This window comes from Chiloscyllium plagiosum, chromosome 29, assembly GCF_004010195.1.
Source record: "Chiloscyllium plagiosum isolate BGI_BamShark_2017 chromosome 29, ASM401019v2, whole genome shotgun sequence".
In the NCBI taxonomy this organism is placed as follows: domain Eukaryota; kingdom Metazoa; phylum Chordata; class Chondrichthyes; order Orectolobiformes; family Hemiscylliidae; genus Chiloscyllium; species Chiloscyllium plagiosum.
The window spans coordinates 24,229,141-24,251,504 of record NC_057738.1 but is presented as its reverse complement, the minus strand read 5'-3'; the positions used below and the strand labels follow the sequence as shown (position 1 = coordinate 24,251,504).

The 22,364-nt window shown below is 42.1% G+C and overlaps 1 protein-coding gene across 5 annotated transcripts in view; it reads right to left on the bottom strand.

Annotated features, from left to right (window-relative positions):
- Positions 1-1,133: 1,133 nt before the first annotated feature.
- slc12a7b (solute carrier family 12 member 7b) overlaps positions 1,134-22,364 on the bottom strand; it is a 246,993-nt gene continuing 225,762 nt past the window's right edge. For 4 of the 5 annotated variants that reach the window (XM_043719307.1, XM_043719308.1, XM_043719310.1 and 1 more), the window contains 5 exons: positions 21,004-21,111; positions 12,158-12,333; positions 10,773-10,787; positions 7,672-7,805; positions 1,134-3,748 (listed from right to left, as the gene is read on the bottom strand). In XM_043719307.1, the coding sequence (XP_043575242.1) occupies positions 3,657-3,748; positions 7,672-7,805; positions 10,773-10,787; positions 12,158-12,333; positions 21,004-21,111 (525 nt within the window). In that variant the 3' untranslated portion in view covers positions 1,134-3,656. The remainder of the gene's footprint in view (positions 3,749-7,671; positions 7,806-10,772; positions 10,788-12,157; positions 12,334-21,003; positions 21,112-22,364) is intronic. The other variant, XM_043719309.1, reaches the window with a different exon arrangement.

Below are 22,364 nucleotides of genomic sequence, written 5' to 3'. Positions count from 1 at the left end.
ATGAGCAATTGATTATTAGACAGTTTTCATCAATGAGAGAATAAATCTCAAATGCTATATAGTCATTAAATAGCAAACCATAACCACCTTGTTCCCACTCTCACACAGTTTAAAAAAAAAGACAGCTTTAAATGGATATAATATATAACATCTTTTACTTGTTCAAAATGGTACTTAGAAGTCTTTAGAAAGTTTGGAAATTTAATTTCATAATGTCAAGTTGTTAAATACATGTGGTTATTTATACAATTGTAACATTGGCTAAGTTTTAGTTACATTTACACCAGTTTTTTTCTAAAACCCTGTTCCTTTCATCCCACCTCCCCGCAAAAAAACAACATAACCCAAATAAGTTACCCCACAAAACTGGCATGAGTAATGATTACACCTAGTTTAAATTACTCATCAAAAGATACAACTAATATGAATGCTGGTAAATTTTTAAAATTATACTCTTAAAAAATAACTAGAAATAAAGGACCAACTTCACACCAAATGTGTCTATTCAGTGCATCATTTGACTTGGCATTCTTTCCGCATGTGTGAAAGGGCCTGTGAAATGTTTTTGTTTGAAAACTGCAGCCCCCAGTGATCTGTGCTTCATTAAAAGATGCCTTACACATGCAGTCTCAATCTCAAATCATAAACTCACAAAGTTTTCTGCAAATATGCTGTTTTGTCAAGTGCCTATAATTTCCCAAATCTGTTGGAATGCAGGTCACTCCCTCCTAAACACTTCTAGCACCTGGGTTTGATGTCAAAGAATTAAGAAGCTTCTGTTACAAATTAGCCCCACCCCATCTCTCTCTCCCCATCTGTGTGCATATACATTCCCATTACAACGCAAACTTAGGAACTACAGAACAAGCTTCTCGCAAATGGAAAGAAACAGCCTGGTTGGGAAAATTCCATCAGCTGTCTCCAAGCTACAAAAGGGTACCCAAACTATCTAATCCAATTTCTTTACTATTAGGGAGAAAAGCTCATCCCTGACCTAAAACTGAAAGAACTGTGGATGCTGTAAATCAGAACCAAAAACAAACTGCTGGAAAAGCTCAACAGGTCTCTCAGCATCTGTGAAGAGAAATCAGAGTCAACGTTTTGGACTGAGAAAGGGTCACCGGACCCAAAATGTTAACTCTGATTTCTCTTCACAGATGCTGCCAGACCTGCTGAGCTTTCCCAGCAGTTTCTGGTTTTGTTTCATCAGTGATCTGACTGGGCTACAAAGAGAATATAAACTCGGTACACTTTTAATAAAATGTTTGGTGACACATGATCCCTATGAATTTTAAATCAGAGCCTCCATTCTTAAAAGGATAAAATAGTGTGGAACACACACAGGCATGGGCATGGATCAATTTCTTTCCTTCGCAGGATTCTGCAATAAAAGGTCATTTCATTGCAAATCCTAAGTGCAGTCGAGTTAACTTAAAAAATTGTAACAGTCAAGTTTAAGATGGCAAAAGGTTGAGTTGAATTTACTTCAGTCATGCTGAAGGCCTTCGGTTTCCTAACAGTTAAGCCATCCAAGTAAGCTGGTGAACAGGAAATACTGCATCTGGTTTTCTCTTACTAAATAGAAATGACCCAGTAACAAGAAAAAATATCACCACTTATGAAACAGGACTCACTAAAGATCAACATGTATAGAATCTTGCAGGTCTCTCACCTCAAAATAGCCATGAAAGTTTAGCATTCATTCAGATCAATGATTAATATACAGCAGATGCAAGGTGCCTATATATGAACAGAGCATTAACTGAATGTAGCATCGGATATGGAGAAAGGGTCCCATCACCAAACTGCAGCAGAAATGTATAAAGTAACTCATAGCAAATGTCAACATGGAGAGGGCAGTTACAAACAAGAAATGAGAGATTAAGTGTTAACTTTATAATAACATGAACGACAAAAGTGGCCTTATAGGGCACTATGTGACAGAGAAACTATGCCCACAGGGCAAGGCCGGCCTGGGCTATTGAGAGACCCAGGCCTGCACTGACTCGGAACCAGGTCCATAGCTATAACCAAGCCTGTGCAGACAGCTGAGCTCAAAATAAGTGGCCCATGTGCCTTGATGTGAAAGCACCTCAGAAAATCTTGGTACATTTTAAACCGCTTTACTTAACCCATGATTACAGGGAGGCAATATACCTACTAAATATGTTTCAACGCCAAGAGCTTCAGAAAATAGGAACCAGGTGATTTGTGAGCAACATAAGATGGTTTCAAACTGAACAAAAATAACAAACTCGGAAGAAAAATGCATCGCATTTAGTTGTTCATTTCTATAAAAATAGAGTGAACCTTTGGGAAAGATCTTCTCAATTAGAACATTAAACCTATGTGATTTTCTCTATGCAAATGTACCAAAAAAAACCCCATGCAGAAGGTACTGCCCTTCTTGCAGTGTCATTCACCATGAACAGATGGATAGTCTTGGAGGGTGGATATCCAGTTCTTTACACATAAACCTTGTATGAAACCCACCCAATACTCATTAGGCAAGCAAAGAGGTAGAAATCCCAGAGGTACATTTGTACAATGTGTAGAAATAAAAAGAAATTAAAGTACCTATTCAGCCTCTATTCTGGGTGTGTAAAAACAATTATTTTAATCCTGGTGGTCATTTAATCAAGATGAAAGTTTTTTAGTTTGAGAGAGAGTACTCCAGAACAAGCCAAATTTAAAAATTCATACCTTGCTACACAATGCTGGTTTTCCCACTTATAGAAAAGTATTTAACAAAGTACCCATGTTTAATACATTCCCAGCATTTAACTCATGCCATTTACACTACATTATTTGTAGAAATAAGGCTGTCATTCAAGCCTATCTTTTTGCAAGAAACAAAACTCTTTTTAAACTGGTTTAAAAAGAAACAAAACAGTAAAGTGGCACAAGAATGCCCACAAAAAGTGTGGGCTTCTCAAAGATAGACAGACTTCTCCCCATTGCAACTGAGCTTCAATGAGGGGAAATGCCTAATGCTCAGCTCCTGGGTAGGAATAAAAAGAGCAGGAACACCACCTGGTGGCCAGCCCTAGCAAGTGCCTGGAGAGAACTTTGACTGTAGGCGTGCTTAGCTGGGCGAAACCAAGGTTGACTAGAGAAAAAAAATAGGAATTTTGCATTTATTTATACAATGAAAACAAACACTTTGAATAATGCATACTCATTTTCCCCCCAAATGGATCTAATCTTCCTGGGCTTCCATGCAACTGTTTGTGAAAAGCAGCACAGATACAAAACCATTGATTACTAAGCATCTAAGAATACATCAACACTATTGACAGTAGTATACACTTACAGAATTTGCACAGATTTGTTCAGAGAGAGAAAACAAAGTGAGTCTTCTGTTCACATGATGCAAGTGCTTTTTTTCCCTCCCCTCTCCTCTTGCCATCAAGAAACCGTGTGGCAATGACTCCAGTCACTCAATCAATCATGGTCCAGAATACACATTGAAGAAGTCTTCGCAGCATCAAGATACTTCTCTGTTCTAACCATAACTAAAAGAAATGCCAGCAGCAAAGGACACACAGAAGCAACCACCACACCCCAACACCCCTCAACACACAAAAGCCAAACATCACTGGTGAAATTTGTTGGCATCACATTTGGTATTTGTGCTTCATTACATCGCAGCAGTCTTACGAATAGATGGTGATCACTTCGCTGCCACCACCTCGTACCATGAGGACTCTGTTCAAGCCCTCAGTCAGCACCTCCAGAAACTCCATGTCTGTCAGGTTTTAAGTCAAGGGCATCCACGATCCTCGAGAAATTGGTCAAACACTAACACTCATTGAAAATGACAAAAAGCATGATATAACCAACAACTTGGGGTCATGACTAAAACCAAAGGAAGGGATCGGATAAAGGATATTCGAATAAACTGTCTTTTAACATTTAGCAGCTTCCCATAGACACTTTGACCAATCAGAATTCAGGCCTGTGCTTCTCCCTTCATTTTCCGATACAAATTTGACAGCTTTTGGAGAACCCAAAAACATTACAAAATCAAATTTCCCCAACGTCAACTTTTGCTCATTTTTATGAGCATGCCCAGTGCAATTAATAAACAAGCTAAAATAGCCCAAGAGATTGTTGTAATATTGCCTTTATAATACATACTATCTCAATTAACAGAGATCCACCAGCAATCAATTTGCTTAAATTCTAACCACTGGAAGTATGAAAAAGGCCATCAAGTCGGACACCAACAAATGTAAAAATTAGAGGAGCTCTTTACTGTAACATAGAACAAACAAAAGAGAAGTACAGCACAGGAACAGGTCCTTTGGCCCTCCAAACTTGTGCTGATCATTATGCCCTAAACTAAACTAAAAAACAAACCTTCTCCCTTATTCAGTCCTTGTCCCCATTTCCTCCTTATTCACGTAACCATCCGGACGTCACCAATGTGCCTGCTTCCACCATCTCTTCTGGGAATGCGTTCCAGGTTCCTACCGCACTGCGTTAAAACTTTCCCTCGCACATCTCCCTTAAACTTTCCTCCTCACACCTTGAACAGATGCCCCCTTGTAACTGAAACATCAACCCTGGGCAAAAGCCTTTGACTATCCACCTACCTATGCCTCTAAATTTTGTAGACCTCTATCAGGTCACCTCTCAGCTGCCATCTTTCCTGTGGAAACAATCCTAGTCTTTTTAATCCTTCCTCATGGACAATGCCCTTGAGAGCAGGCAGCATCCTGGTGAACCTTCTCTGCACTTTCTCCAAAGTGTCCATGTCCTTCTGATAGTGTGGCAAACAAAACTCCACACAATACTCAGAATATGACCTAACAGGGATTTTATATAGCTGCAACATGGTTTGCCAAATCTTGTACTCCATGCCCCAACTGATGAAGACAAGCATGCCATAAGCTTTCTTGATCAACCTTTGTCACCTGTGTTGCCACTTTTAGGGAACTGTGGACCTGCACATCCAGATCCTTCTATATGTTAACGTTCCTAAGGGTTCTGCATTTACAATATAATTCACATCTAAATCTGATCCTCCAAAATGCATCACCTTGCATTTGTCTGGATTCTATCTGGACTCTATCTGCCATTTCTGTGCCAAAGTCGCTTTTTTTTTTTAAGATTTTAAATTCCCTACAGTGTGGGAACAGGCCCTTTGGCCCAACCAGTCCACACCGACCCTCCGAAGAGCAACCCACCCAGACCTGTTTCCCCTCTGACTAAGGACAATTTAGCATGGCCAATTCACCTGCCCTGCACAGCTTTTGATTGTGGGAGGAAACCGGAGCACCCGGAGGAAACCCACGCAGACACGGGGAGAACGTGCAAACTCCACACAGACAGTCACCCGAGGCTGGAATCGAACTTGGGTCCCTGGTGCTGTGAGGCAGCAGTGCTAACTGCTGAGCCACCGAACCACCCCTATTGTATCCTTTCACAATTGTCAGCACTAATCAGCAACTCCACCAGTCTTGGTGTCATCTGCAAACTTATTCATCAGACCACCACATTTTCCTCCAGATCGTTTACACACACTAGAAAGGATCTCAGACTGATCCCTGTGGAACACCACTGGTTACCAGTCTCCATTCTGAAATGCACCCTTCCACCGCTACTCTGTCTTCTATGGCAAGCCACTTTTATATCCATCTAGCTAGCCCACCCTGCATCCCCTGTGATTTTTTTTTCCCAATCTGCCATGTGGGACTTTATCAAATGCCTGATTAACACGTCATTAATGTTCTCATAAGACCTTTTTGGGCATTAGCACTATCTCCTGAGAGGTGTTGGATAAAAGACTGATTTACAAAAAAAAGCTTATTTTGGAGAAGTCACGAGGAGAATTGTCTTTATAACACTCATGTCCATTAGGGAAGGAAATTGCCATCATTATGTGATCTTGTCTACATGTGATCGCAGACTCAGTGTGTGGTTGACCTTCAACTGTCCTCTGGGCAACTAAGCATGGGGAATGTATGCTGGCCTTCATCCCTTGAATGAATAAATAAAAGGAATTATTATTTCACACTTAGATCTATCTGCACACCCCTTTCCTCATCACCAGAAACTTAGCTCCTTTAAAACAGACAAGAAAAGCAAGTAAACAGTCAAGTGGGTTTGAGCTGCCGAATCAAAGTGCATGCTCTATGTCAGAGGAAATGAACAAGGTCGATTTCTCATTTATAAAGCAGACTACCCCCTTATTGCTTGTCAACTCAAAGTAGGCCATGCCCATGAATGGGTTATATCCAATGAGTCTTCAAAGGTGGCACAACAAAATAATAGACTTTTGACTAGAATTTAACTTGCTATTAAGCTCTAAACATTATAGCTATCTTGAGAGTGAAGCAATAACAGTTTTGGAACAGAGATTAAATCTGAGAAAAAAGTGGCACTGGAAAAGCACAGCAGGTCAGATGGCATCTGAGGGGCAGGAGAATCGACATTTCAGGCGTAAATGCTACATCAGGAATGTTGGGAGGGAAGGGGACAGAGATAAATAGAAATGGGGTGGGTAGCTGGGAAGGTGCAGGTGTGTGTGTGTGTGTGTGTGGGGGGGGGTGATTTTCCTCATTCATGGGATAAGTAAGTGTCACTGGCTAGACCAATCCTTATTGCCCATCTCTAATTACTCAATTATAGCAATTAGAGATGGGCAATAAAGACATTAAGCAGTTAAGAGTCAACCACATTGCTGTGGATCTGGAGTCAAATGCAGGCCAGACCAGGTAAGGATGGCCATTTGCTTCCCTCAATGGACATTAGTGAACCAGATTTTCTTTTCCTCCAAACAAAATTTGCAATGAATTCACCTTTACTGTTAGATTCTTAATTCCAGATTTTTATGGAATTCAAATTCCACTATTTGCCATAGCAGGACTCGAACCCAGATCCCTCGAACATTACCTTGGGTCTCTGGGTTAACAGTCGAGGAGCAGGAGAATCTACGTTTCGGGTCAGAACACTTCATCAGGCTCCAGCCCGAAACGTGATTCTCCTGCTCCTCGGATGCTGCCTCACCTGCTGTGCTTTTTCAGCAACACACTTTCGATTCTGATCTCCAGCATCTGCAGACCGCACTTTCTCTCTGGATTAACGGGCCAGCAATAATACCATTAGACCATCACCTTCTGGAATGGTCAAGAGTCAAATAAAATGAAGTTTGATTATAAGTTCAGAATGGGAGCCTGGGACATTTAATGTACAAAAAAAGTGACAGGAGTATAGAATCAGGGTATGCTGGGTAAGGATGGGGAGAATAGGTTTGGATTATGGCCAAGGAAATAGGGCTATGAATCAACTGAAGTAGAATAAATATACTCAAGTTAGTAACAAGGTTGTCGATTAATTCTTTGCATTCAGTAGAGGTGAGGTTGGAAGGGGGATAAAGGGAAGAGGTGAGAAGATTAATGAAATGTTGGACAGTTAAGAACCTTTTTAAAGGTACATTTGGTCTATAGAGCTCAAAATAAGTGAGTGAAAAGTCAAGGAGAGAGAAGGTTTAAAAAAAAGCTCAGGCATGAGAAGAGCATTACACAATGTAGGAAGTAGCTTTGTTCAATAGAAAAGCCTGAGCACTGAATACTAGTGTACATTACAAATAGCCCTTCACTCTCCTCACAATGTTCCTGCTTCCTTGTAAAGCACCAAGGATAGCAGCTGAGATGAGAAGGATACAATTTTCATCTCCTTGTCTGTTCTTGGGGGGTCCTGGCATGTTCAGTAACACAAGTCTGGCATCCTGGGACCTGTTAACAACGACTTCGTTGAGTTTCACTGCTGTGTGCATCCGCCTAACGTTGGACTGATTCCTGAAAGAGGAAAACTTGATTATTCATAAACATATGACAGGATCAGGTGACAGGAATAGCAGTACAATTAAGTTATCATCTACATCCTCACCGTTACATTAAGGAGGAAAAGTCACTATGTTTAATTACTCATGCACAGAACAAGGAATGTGTTTAGAAAAGCTTCTTTAATTTAATTTATCACAAAAGGAGGAAGCTGATCAGCCTTTTCTGTACAGCTTTGCTACTGTGGTAAAGGATGGCCAGACTGGGTAAGGAGTGGCAGGATACCTTTGCCAAAGGGATATGAACCATGCAACACATATCCAGATCTCAGATATCTAAACCACAGTATATTCAAGCACAGTTAAAAATTGCCTACTATATACACCATGCAACATCAAAACAGTATTATTTTGATGTGAAAATCTTTAAGATCTGTGTCATGCATACAAGTTCCACACACAAAACACATGCATGAGAAAATATTCCATAGTCCTTTCAGCCCACACAATCCAAAAGCTTCAATGGTTGTTTCAACCAATAGGCTACAATATTAAAAGATTAAATATTATAACCTGTTTTGTGATTGAGCCCATTTGTGCATGATCTACCAGGAATTGAAGTATTAAAAATTCTGGCAAGGAGCATTTGGTTATGAACTAAGTGGTAAAAGTACTACTTGGAAATGGAAACAGAGTCTTAACAATAAAAACAAAACATCCATTTCTTCTTCATGCTGTTGCTCAGTGAATAGAAAAAAGATATTCTCGTTTTACAAAGGGGACTTATCCCGTAGCTTTATCCAGAAACATACTGCAGTGTACCAAACTAAGTGGCTTGCTAGACCATTTCAGCTGGTTCCTGCCAGGCAACTACAGAGTCTTTCCCATCCAGCAACCTGCTGAAGAACATTAAACATGGTATGGTTATTATCAGAGGGGATTTTAATCTACACATTGGTCAAGCCAGCTTGGCCAGGGTAGTCTTAAGGAGGAGTCCTTTGAGTGTTTCCGCGATAGTTTTCTTAAACAGTATGTCATGGAACCGACAAGGGATCTAGATCTGGGCCCTATATAGTTAGGCAGGAATAATTAAAGATCTCATAATTAGAAATCCTCTTGGAAGGCGTGATCACAGTATAGTTGAATTTAGAATACAGATGGAGTGTGAGAAAATAAAATCCAATTCCAGGGTCCTGAGCTTAAACAAGGGAGACTACAATAGGATGAGGGAGGACTTGGCTAAAGTAGACTGGAAACAAAGACCTAATAATGAGACAGTTAACGAGCAGTGGTGGATGCAAGGTTTGTAGCTCAGGTTGAGGATTAGGGTGTAGGTTTGCTCGCTGAGCTGTAGGTTTGATATCCAGACGTTTCATTATCTGGCTAGGTAACATCATCAGTGGTGACCTCCAAGTGAAGCGAAGCTGTTGTCTCTGGCTTTCTATTTATATGTTTGTCCTGGATGGGGTTCCTGGGGTTTGTGGTGATGTCATTTCCTGTTCGTTTTCTGAGGGGTTGATAGATGGTATCTAGATCTGTGTGTTTGTTTATGGTGTTGTGGTTGGAGTGCCAGGCCTCTAGGAATTCTCTGGCATGTCTTTGCTTAGCCTGTCCCATTATAAGCATTGTGTGTTGTCCCAGTCGAATTGGTGTTTTTTTTTCATCCGTGTGTAGGGCTACGAGGGAGAGAGGGTTGTGTCTTTTTGTGGCTAGCTGGTGTTCGTTGGTGGATGTTCAAAGCAATTTTCCGAAGTGCTTAACAAATGTATATTCCAGTGAAAAGGACGGACTGTAAGAATAGGGTTTAAGGAAATAAAGGAGGCTATTAAGTTGAAAGAGATGGCATACAAAGTGGCCAAGGCCAGGAGGAAACAAGATTAGGAAAGCTTTTAAGATCAACAGAAAGCCACAAAAAGAGCTTTAAAGAAAATATAGAACAGGAGAAAACACTAGCACAGAATATAAAGACGGATAGCAGAAGTTTCTATAAATATATAAAACAAAAAAATGTCTAAAGTAAACAATGTTCCTTTAGAGAATGAGAAGGGGTATTAGTCATGGGATATGATTAAATGGCCGAAGCAGTGAACAGGTATTTGTCAGTCTTCACAGTGGAGGACATAAATAACACGCCAGTAATTGATAAAGAGACAAAGGTAAGTGAGGACCTGGAAACAATCATTATTACAGAAGAGCTAGTGTTGGGCAAGCTAATGGAGCTAAAGGTAGACAAATCTCCTGGCCCTGATAGAATGCATCCCAGGGTACTAAAAGAGATGGCGGGAGACATAGCAAGTGCACTTGTGGTAATTTTTCAAAATTCGTTGGACTCTGGGGCAGTTCCAACAGATTGGAAAACAGCAAATGTGACGCCACTGTTTAAAAAGGGAGGTAGACAAATGACGGGGTATTACCGACCGGTGCTTAACTTATGTAGTGGAGAAGATGCTTGAATCTATTATCAATGAAGAAATAGCAATGCATCTAGGTAGAAACTGTCCCATTTGGCAGAAGCAGCACGGGTTCATGAAGGGCAGGTCATGCTTAACTAATCTTTTGGAATTCTATGAAGACATTACGAGCACAGTGGACAATGGGGACCCAGTAGATGTGGTGTATCTAGATTTCCAAAAGGCCTTCGACAAGGTGCCTCACAACTGAATCAAAGATCTGGGAAACCTTGAAGATAAATTGAAATATACTGACCCTGTATGGAGCTGCAGTAAACACCGAATAATCTAATTTGAATATGCAAATTATTGATAAATAAACAGAGAAAACAGTTTTGATATAGATGTCCAAACTGAATTAGCATAAACACAGTCCTTACTCTTTAGGATAATTTGAAGAGAGAGAGCAATCGCCCTCCACATTCTGTAGTTATTGAAGCTTTTGGAGAAAACCTCATGTGCTGTTAAGGACTATCTACAAATACAAACACACAAAGGATTGCAGATTAAATTAAAAGCAAAACGTGACTTACAGATTTCCCCATTCTCTGAAACAGAGGGAAAGAAAAATAGCAGTTATTGCACGTTTAAACATAAAGGCTGGTTGTTCCTAATTCCAGAGAGTCAAGGTCACAGGAAAGAATAATTACATTTCTAAAGTATTACATTAAAGAACACGGGCCGTTATAATGCAATTTACTAATTTCACACTACCTCAGTCTCTTCCTAATTGTTTTCTGGTGGAGCTAATGTTTGGTTTCTTGTGATTCACATACATCCTGGTTTGACAATGTTACGACAAGCTACCAAGTAACCAGTTGTTTTCCAAAACTGGAAAATTTAACTTGGGTCAGGAAACTATGCAGCTGAGTTGCTGAGTCAGTAACAGTGGTGTTTGTCATAGTAGCCTTTCCCACTGGTTAGATACCAATAGTTCACTGCAAACAGGCAACAAGCAGGCAATCCAGCAGGGGGGGTCTGGCTATGCAAACATCTCCGTTTAGAGAGTCTCACATAAAAGGGAGGAGTGGAGAAGAGAGCACGTGTGGTAGCAGGGAAACCAGAATGTTTCTTGTACAGTCCTCAAGGCCTACTGGCTGGACTGAACACTCTAGGAAGTCGGGAGCGTATCTGGATCAGTCAGAGCAAGGAAGTCCACCCATCTCCAGACACATCCAGTATTAAACATCTCTTCTTCTGTTGTCTATAAGTGATTCACTTACAAAACAATACCACCTTCAGACCACCCACATCTTTAAAAGGGTCTAAGCTTTTGCACGAATTGACTTTTTTTGTGCATTTGATATTTTTAATTCATTCATGGGATGAAGGCATCACTGGCCCATCCCTAATTGCCCAGTGGGTACATAAGAGTCAACCACATTGCTGTGGGTCTGGAGTCACATGTAGACCAGACTAGTTAAGGATGGCAGTTTCCTTCCCTCAGGGACAGTGAACCAAATGGGTTTTTCTGACAATTGACAATGGATTCACTGTCATCATTTGGGTGGGATGTTCTTCGGAGGGTCAGTGTGGACTCGATGGGCTGAATGGTCTGCTCCCACATTGGAGGGATTCTATGATTCTATTTTAGCAGCCAGACTCCGATTATGCTCACAGAAATATGACCCAGAGGTGTCTATTCTGTTCAGTCGGACGCTGTCTTTATCCATTCACTCAGAATGATGCAGTCACTTTGAATATGCATCAACCAATGGGGTTAACAAGTGAGTTTGGAGTTTTGGTCCTTCTTGACACAAGAAATTCTAGAACAAAGTTCTGAGAACCAACGTGAAGAGTTCTCAGAACCGGTGTGAACTTAGTACCCATTTCAGATTCCACATTAAAAACACACTCAATGGGAAAGAATGGTGAGCAATGATGCCAAACAGAAAAAATAAAATGGAAAATAACTTACGGTTTCATGTTAAAAATATCCCTCACACCTTCTGGAGATAAAGATTCTTTGTTTTTGTTCTTTTCTGCTGTGATTTTCTCTTTGGTCCAGGTCATGTGTATTCCTTCAGGAGAAACGGAGAGTCGGTCAGTGCCAGAGGAGTGGGCTGCTGCATTCCTGTCATGTATCAGCTGGGCCTATAATGCAAATCCAAGAGGAGGCAATAGTCACTGAATTGGCATAAGTCCAAACCATATAGAACCATGTCAAAAACGGTCATCCCACTGGCCCTCATGTGGGCCAACGTCACCAAAGTTCTACTAATGCCCACTCTTTGCTACCCAGAGGGTTAGACAACACCAACTCAGATTACAGACTGGCTGCATGAGGTCCAATACACTGTCTTCGAAAATTTAAGATTTCAACTGACTTAGTTCTCCTTACTTAGCAAATGTACAGAGGTATACAGTGATAAATTATTTATTTAATACTTTGCATGGAAATCAGGTGGTATACGGCAAAGCAAGTTATGCTCTCCTTCTCCAAGAGAATTTCCATCTATCTTTTCGAGTTTGCTCATCTTTGCCATTTTCAATTTACACCCAAACTTTTGCTTTTTTTATTATTTGCATCACTTATATCATCTTTTCCATCACTCAGTCTCTCTAGTATCTCAGCCTTGCCTTGCCTTGGATCCTGCTTTAACCTTATTGCATCTCTAACCTTTTCTAATTCTGATGGAAAATGCTTGTCCTAAAGCATCTTGACCTGCTGAGCATTGCCATCATTTTGCTTGTATTCCAATTGTAGTTAATTAATATACATTGGACAAAAAGTGTTCAAACACACATTGAAAAGTTTTGAATAGAGAAAGGTATAGCAACAGAACTTAGAAACTGCAATTTTATTTGATTTCTTTGGAAGATAACTGACTTACAGAAGGAGTGATCTAACAACAGACAAACACTAATCATAATGTGAAAGCAGTGAAATGAAGGTTTTGGCTGCAGTTTCTTGAAAATTCATAACTTGCAATAATTGATGGGTAGATCACTACAAATAATCAGCATCAACAGTAATCATTCTTGACAGTATCAGTGTCACAGTGTGGAATGTGATTGTACAGTCCGTGCTGAGCTGTGACAAATGATAAACATAAATCTCTCTGTAAACTTAAATGTATTACTACAGGATGATAATCCCCGGTAAAACTGTTGGCTATATAATCAGAGAAAAGGGAAGAGATGGATGGAGAAAAATTTAAATTAGGAAATGATCTTTTATAATCTGTCAATTCTCTCTTGCCATCTAATTCAGCTATCACCATCTTAGTCCCTGCAGCAATAACAGTTGTTGACTAATCGTGACAAATCCGATCTCTTTGCAATTACTCAACAACTAACCCAAACGCAAAGTCGGAAAACAAAAAACCATATCGGGCGTATTTTTTGGCAGCAAATGAGTTAATGATACCTGTTCTTGCCTAGCTCACTACATCTACCACATACATCACCTTTACAAATTCTTCACAAATTGTAATTCAAAGTGTTGTTTGCGGAAACTAATTTTTAACTTTTTTGTCTTTATTATATTATCATGGAAGGCCTGTTATTCTGAAGCTTTTTCATTTTTCTAAATTACTACTATGATTTTGTACTTTTGAAGGTCTGTAACATGGGACTTTTTATTTCTTTATTTTTCTAATTTTCTTCTAGGAATTTATACTCCAAAATCTGTACCTCGGTGCCTTTGTACCTAAGATGGTGCTACAAGTGGCAACTTGTAAACTTTTTATTGTACTCATGAGTATGTGACAATAAAGCAAATTTAAATTCAAATTTGAATGAATCAGCAATCAGGATGGCAGCTTCTCATTTGAATGGGTTTTGTATCAAGCGAGATTCAGGGTGTTCACTCCACCATGGCTCAGAGCCACTTTTCTCTCAGAACCTTCCGCTCTTTACCTCATTAATTATGCACCAGGCTCTTGGACACCTAGGAAATCACGCAGAAATGCTCGCCACTGCTAGAACTTCCTGGCTTTCCCTCTGCACCATTTTCAAGTCTAGCTACGCACCACTTCAGAAGCTGCAAATCAGGAAGATCTCTTGTACCACAGCATTAGACTGTCAACACAGAACACATGGCCCACAAGAAAGGACAGGTCACTCCTGGCATCAGGGACAGGGTCCTTGTGATGTTGAGAAACCGGGTGGAGGATAGCCCTTTCGCCAGCCAACTACCATGAGAGGCCAAGTTTCCAGACCTGTTTAATGCCATGCTCTACATGAAGTGGGGAGTGCAGGAAAGAAGTCAATGACCTTCTGTGCTCTTGAAAAGTAAGTTCCTCACACTCAAGGGCACTGATCCTGACTCTACATGCCTTTCACCAAGACTCACGAATTAGAACATTCGTTATCGCGTGTATCATATCCACTTTATGTTCTCACCCACCTCATACTCCTAAACGACTAACCTAGTTTGCCCTCTGTGCTTCTTACCCATTGGAGCCAACTCACCGCCTCTCAGCTCACATGTCACTGCCCTTCCATATACTTCCATCATGGTTATTCCTCCTGGTCGCCTCATTGCAGGAAATGCTGGCCCATAACTGGACTGACGTCAAACAACAGCAGAGGTGAGGGGTGGGGACCATACATTCCTTAATCCCTACATGGAGAAAATCCTAGAGATGCCTCTGACTATTCACGTCTGGGTGGAGACACCTCAATGGGGAACCCATTCTTGAGCATGAAAGACTTTGTCGAACTGCACTACTATCATGAGAGACTTCATTGCTCAGAAACGACACTCAAGAGCTGCTTAATCTTAATACCATGCAACATTAGTGCACTGTCTCATAATACTGTTTTAATCCCCTGCCCGCCCCCACCCCCGTGTACACGTGGTCGGACATGTTATGGATATTTTCTAACCAAACTGTTCAGATGTGTTATTACTTCTGGAGCAAGTGGGGCTTGAACCTTTACAGGTGCTCATACATTGGGATCAACTGAAGATAATTAAGCGCACAATCCGATGGTCAAGGAAACATTTATTGAGCAACAGAAAAGGTCAATTACCGCAAAATGATAAGGTCCGCATGACCTATGCAAGAAGAATATGGACAAGGATTTGGCTGCTTGCCACATTACCAACAGAATTTTAAACAATGAAACAAAACTCAAACCCAACTGATTCATCATGGAAGTGGTTGCAATTCGGTGTTAACTCTGGACTCTTGGGCATTGGCCTGTCGCACGTTCTTGAATATTCCTCCTAGTTAACATCCTGATCCTCTCCCTCAAAACTGTTATCCAGGACATCCTTTCTCCATTGGTTCCAGTTGTGAAGGGCAGAGCCTGGCATAATCACACTGCACCCTCTTTCTAGGCAATCCTGCAAGGCTCTGGAGCAGTAGAGACATTAAAACTTCACCTGACGGAGTCCTATGTTGTACCTTTGTGAGCTTGAGGACATTGTAAAGGTGCATTAAGCCATGTTTAATGGGGTAACCCCAGCCTCCCAGCAGCCCCTAACGTATACGGTCCAAGGACTTTGGACGGAGGCAGGAACCTGAAGGTTCTCCAGTAAGAGTCATGACGGCAACGGGGAATATTTGGCGCAGGCCTCCAGAATTTGGCATTGATGGTCACCTAAAACTGAACATTGATGGAGTGAAAGCCACAGCAGTTGAGGACCCCTGCAGTTGGTGAGAGGGTGCATCCAGAGCAACGTGGTGCAATCTTTAAAACACAAAGCCAGGTGGCACCCAAGCAGTTTTACTCTCTTCAGCAGGGGGAGAAAGACAGGAAGCATGGAGCTCTGATGAAAATGGCACCTGTAACGTCCTGGATGCATGTGTGGGTCAAGGACTGGGAGGTGCTGCACTGGTCTCCATATTGTACATCGAAAAGAGTCACTGGCATAAACATTGTGGGCAGCTGTGATCTTGGCAGCCACTAGGATGGCACAGCCAACCAGGCCCTCTTCCAGCAGATGGCATCGCTTGGAGAGGATGGCCAGAGTCATTTATAAATCTGTGCTTGCACGGCCTTTCAGACAGTTAAAGAAGCAAAGGCAATAGATGCAGGGTCTCCCCTCTCTCCTCCACCTGTGTAGGTCATCTTCACCTACTGCTTTTTCCTCAGAGACCATACAGAAGCTGCTGCAAGTTGCTGTTGTTATTGAAGTATTAACCACAGTCTCCTTCTATGTCGTCTTTGGAATAACACCACATAGTGGCTCCAGCCATGATGTTCGCCATGAGACCCATAAGCAGATAGTTTGTAGGGGCTGTCAGAAAGATGACGCCATTTTATCAAAGGAACTCTCGCATTCATTATAGCAAAGCCTTGTCATGGAAGAGTGCGGCATGGAGGAGGCTTCTCAGGAAAGTAATTGTTGTGTTTCCACATGGAGCTCAGAGGTATGTGACCTTGTCCAACTGTACACTGCACAAGCAACATTTTCAATGCGATGTTAGAAAGAGAATCCTGCCAGAAGGCCACTATGATATTACGCCTATGTCCGAAAGAAAAGAGCCTCCTTTGCATACTTACAGCAAATCTGGCAGCTACAAAGCAGAGTTTTCCAATGTTTGGATGACGCTGGAATGGGAACTTAAAATTCCACCTTAAAGAGCCATCACATTTGATTAGCTAATATAACAGGGAGACAATTAATGCCAACAAGCAACTATAATTTCTAAATGTACGTTCTTGGACAATAAATGACTCACCTACAATGTGCAGACTGAAGACAACTGCAGCATGACCCAATAACTGACTGCAGACCCATTAGCCCAGCTCTCCTGGACTCTCACAGATGGCCGTTCACTTGAAGCACACCCAGTGTGCTCACTCCAATCTGCTGGCACATGCCAATGTGATGTTCATGTAGCACAGAGCTCAACAGTGACACAGCCATGTTCCCTACCATCATGAAGTATCTGCCTCTCTCTCTCTCAATAGCCTGCATTGCTTGTTAGTACAAAGGGACTGGGACCCTGCAGCTTAGCATTAACAAAGCAACGTAAGCCACATAGAGGCTGGTGGGCCATAAGGCAATGCTGAAGTCAGTGAGTGTACGCTGATGTCATATGAAGATTGGTAGCTCCAAGCAAATGCAAAAATGACTGAGTGCCAAGAAAGCTAGCTGGATGATTCCTGTTTGGACACCCGGAATATGTGTGGGTCCCTGAGCACAAAGCAACCAGGCACGTCACACAATATCAGGAGCACCAGACTAAAGTGTTGAAGGGATTAGAGTGGTGCTGGAAAAGCACAGCAGGTCAGGCAGCATCCAAGGAGCAGGAAAATCAACGTTTCGGGTAAATGGAGGAGGCCTCTCAGGAAAGTAATTGCTGTGTTTGCCCGAAACGTCGATTTTCCTGCTCCTTGGATGCTGCCTGACCTGCTGTGCATTTCCAGCATCACTCTAATCCAGACTCTGGTTTCCAGCATCTGCAGTCCTCGTTTTTACCTAAAGTGTTGAAGGACTGAGGTATTGTCAGAGTCAATCGGAGAGCAGGCAGGAGGACATGGAAGCTTGGTTTGCCACGTCTGACGTTTTTGGATGAAGTGAGGAAGAGGATGGGGGCCATAATGCGTGCAAGACGTTGTGGCGAAAAAGCATTTGCATCATGCGAGCTACAATCACAGGGTACCACTGTGGCTCAGTGGTTAGCAGTGCTGCCTCAGCGCCAGGGACCTGGGTTCAATTCCAGCTTTGGGCAACTGTGTGGAGTTTGCACGTCCCTCCAGTTCTGCGTGGGTTTCCTCTGGGTGCTCTGGTTTCCTCGGAGTCCAAAGACATTTGGACTAGGTGGATTGGCCATGGGAAATACAGCGTTTCAGGGAGCCCTTTGGAGGGGTGGTATGGAATCGATGAGCCAAGTGGCCTGCTTCCACACTGTAGGGATTCTACAATTCACCCAAGTAGCTGCTTGGATTTACATGGCTGTGCACTGTGCAGCTGTTCAGTGAGGGAGAGGAGAATGGAAAGTATTGTATAAGTAAGGCAAGTTGGGAGTATTTATGAGGCAAACCCAAGAAATAGGATTGCTGCTCCTGAAGGAGGAGAGTCACCATTTAAAAAGTGAGGGGGAAGAACAAACCAAGGGAAGCATCTTTAGCTGTGTGCAGCTTCTGACCAGCACCTGATACGTGACTTGAAAAAGGCGAAGCTCCATGCAAAAAGGTCAGGGGTGCAGGAGGAAAGAAACCAGGCGAAACCTGATGGGATTTGAAATCCCATCATCAGCTGGTCAGGTAAAGTCCTCAGCACATGGAATGCAACCAGTAAAAAGCAGAACCCACAGCAGCAAGTAACTCAGCAAAAGAAGCAATACCTGGCTTTTGTTACATTTGATCCCAGGTAAGGTTAGTTACCCTCAGGACTCAAAGTCAGGAGTCACAGATCATAAATTTACACAGCACAGGTCACTGTTCAACCCATTATACCTGGGCAAGACCGGTTGGGTGGCGCAAGTCTGGCCTTAAATCATGTTAGTTGCCTTGACAGAACATACCGGTAGCTTTCAGGGGCGTTTTCCTAATTATTGCTACTCAAGAGTAATTGAGGTCAATTTCTTTCTTGGAATATTAGATCTTGACATTTAATGGAAAGCCACTGACAGCTCACGTTGCCTGCGTTAGGGACAGTTTGTTGCGTTAAGTGCCAGCTGAGAACTAAACCGAATAGCAGTGGACCTCCCTTAGGATCCAAGGCTCCAGGCTTGGAAATCCTTTCTGCCGAGCCTAGCTAGACAGAATTGGAGGTCAGTCGCTTTATGGAGAAGCAATGCCACCAGGGGGAGGCATTGAGTGCTGCCCATTACCTGGGGCTTTGATCAGAGGAGGAGGCAGGGCACTGGTAACTGGAGCAGGAGGCCCACTGGCCTTGGGGTGGAGTTGGGAAGGCACCAGGATCTTAACCACGACACTCCCACCTGATGAGATGGGGTAGGGCGTTCAGTTACTTGGAGACTGGTCCAGTACTCTCATCATGACACAATGGTGTTACAGTTATCCAATGTTGATCCAATTATTGAGGTGGTATAAAAAGGATAAATTTACAACATTTATTCAAAAGAGAGTCAACGGCTCAAACATCTTCATTTATGATTAGAAGAAGTTTCTTCAAAGAGAAAATACATTGTCATTTTTCCTTATGACTATCTCAAATGCAGTGGATTACACAAATATCCAAGGAGCAAATTCATGTAGATGTTGGTATCTACATCCAAGGACGTTGCCTGACCTGCTGTGGTCCCGTTTTCTCTACACAAATGTGTTATCTAGTTATTCCTTAATTACTGTCCTTAATACTGATAAAAGCCATGAGGCAGGATTGTTACTATAGCAAAATCACACTTCAAAACTGCCTTGCATTAGATTTAAGCACAAAGTTATACAGAGGAACCTTAATCATCCGAAAGACACGTGCGGACAGTATTTCGACTGGTTAATCAAATTCCGGATAATCGAATGCCTGATAACATTGTTCAGCCAAGCATCGGGACCTTGCTATCTTCCGGATAATCCGAAATTCAGATAATTGAATGCTGGATAATCAAGCTTCCTCTGTATATTGTTTTGCAATTGATCAGTTAGTGCCTTGCAACAATGTGTTTTGTTAAAGTGAGGGTTAACAGCAGCCAGGATCAGAGTTAAAGGAGAGGGCAGAGTCACCTGAAGCACATACTGAAGGAAGGACTGGTCTGGGTCTTTCGAGACTTTCCACATTATAGGAGAGAGTAAAGGACGAGGGAAAACAAATCGGGAGTTATCCAACATGGATATCCCGCGGAAGAGGACAAAAAGGAAGAACTCAAATGAACTTCAAGTTTTGATGCTGAGAGGATGGAGGGTGCGGCACATTCTACTCCATTTCACATCATTGAATGAACTGAGATTTTGGAGTCAATGAGATAGGACAACGTGACAATCCATCGCTAGTGATGTCCCAAGTAATACTGCTGCAGTGTACAGTGGACAGTCTGTATGGGATTGAGCAGCAGTAACTTCTCACACTCTACCCTTTATTTTTAAAAAATGCACTGCAATAGACAATAGACATTAGACAATAGTCTATTGTCTGTTGTCTACCCTTTATTTAAAAAAAAATGCATTGCATGCAGAACAGGGACTTTGCCTCAGCTCAGCATCAAACCAATATCACATCAATGATAGGGATTTTCCACTCTTCTGATTAGGAGGGGGGAGCAGAGACAGAGAGAAAAAGACAGAGCCTGTGTGTGTGCAAGAGCGAGAGCGAGAGCGAGAAAACGAGAGAGCAAAAGAGCGCGCGAGAGAGGAAAAAAAAAAGAGCGTGAGAGAAGGGGAGTACGAGCGAGAGAGGAAAAGAGAAAATGGAAGAGCTTGAGAGAGGAAAAAAGAGCGAGAGAGAAAAAAAGTGAGAGAAAGAGAGCGAGCGAAAAAGAAAATGGGAGGGAGCATGATAGCGCGAGTACGAGAGCGAGTGAGAGAAAGAGAAAAAGGAGTGAGAGCACGATAGACAGAGTGCAAGAGAAAGCGCCCGAGAGAGAAAGAAAGCATGAGGATAACAAAGAGCACAAAAGACAGAAGAAGAGAGTGAGAGCGAAAAAGAAAGTGAAAGAGAGAAAAAGAGAACGCCAGAGAAAGAGAAAGCGAGCGGGAGAGAAAGCAAGCGAGAGAGAACGGAACGAACGATCGATCGAGAGGGGGAGGGAGAAGGGGTAGAGTGTAGAGCAGGAAGTGGGTGGTGTGGATGGTGGGAGTGAGACAGGGAGAGGGAGAAGCTAACACATTGCAAGTGATTGTAAATTAAATTTCACAATGTTGTGATGATTGGAGAAATGTAGTCACGGGAAAATTGACTACCTCTTCACTTGGTACATCATCAGGATTCCTGTCCTGGAATTCCAAAGCTGCGCGTGCAGAATTCCTCCTTAGTGTCGTGCTCCGGGACTCATCAGTGATGCTCTGAATCTGGGAAGTGAGGGGTGGGTGAGTAGCACATGCAAGTAACCACAATCTATTTAGTCAGCTTTACTAATAGCAATGAGTGACAAGCAAATTCAGTTTACTTTTAAATGTTACAGTGCACATTCCTTGTCCCACAGAACATTCATGGAAACATGGTGAGGGTTCTACTGAAGCAGTGTTCCCTCATTTAATGGGAGCACAGCAATGACACTGGGTCTCCTCATGTATTGCTCAGTGGCCAGAGAGTGGCACACATCTTACTTTGCATGGGACGTGAACACCAAGTGCCAGATTAAAAGAAAACCTTAAAATGATGGAGTCCTGGCAAATGCATAGCTTTTCAAAACAGACATGGCGACGGATGGGTCTGTGGCTGTATTTCTGGTGTTCTGCCTTACAATCCACAGAACCTCTGCAATTTTATCAATAAATCATTTATATCCCCACGAGCAGCAACAAGGTATAGAATGGACCATTGTTTTAAAGAAACCTTTTAACAGGAGTTCACATCATGGAAATTTAATTGAAATTTACTTGAACACTAGACGTCTTAGTGCTATTGTCAATAAAAGGTGTGTTGGTCCCTTGCATCAATCCATTGCTAATACACTCAAAATAACGTGGTGTCAAAGTCTTTCCGATGCTCCTGTGCATTTAAACATAATCAAATACCATACATAACTAGGCTTGTTGAAAGGATATTAAACCACACACCTTGTACACAACATAGCCTCATTATAATTTAATTCATGCTCACAAACAGTACCATTCCTTAAACAGATCGTGTATGATCTTTTGAGCATGTGTTTTGTGAATAGATTCCAATATGCTCAGGTTGAGTGCTCATGCTACTGCGGTTGCACACTCACCTGGAATCTGCAGAGAACTAAAGACAACTCACATCTGCAGTTACTATACCTGGGCAGGAGCTGGGAGACCCTGCCTCAGCAGATCCAGGTTTAAAACAAAGATCCAGAAGTAAAAGTGATAAGTCAGTCAGGACTGGCAGGGGAATGGGATGGAGCTGGGAATGAATGGCCAATTCAGATACTTACAACCAATCACCATTTCCAAAGAAGACTCCTCAGTGTAATTTTACCTTATGCACATGAATCTGATAGATCAGATTTTTGAAACCTCTGTAGATGACCATTGCTGAGGTTTGACAAAGTGCAGATGAGCTGTTGTGTCAGATTACCACCCAGAAGAGAGAAATTTACCCCTTTTTAAAATGGGACAATTTAATGTGGTCCCAA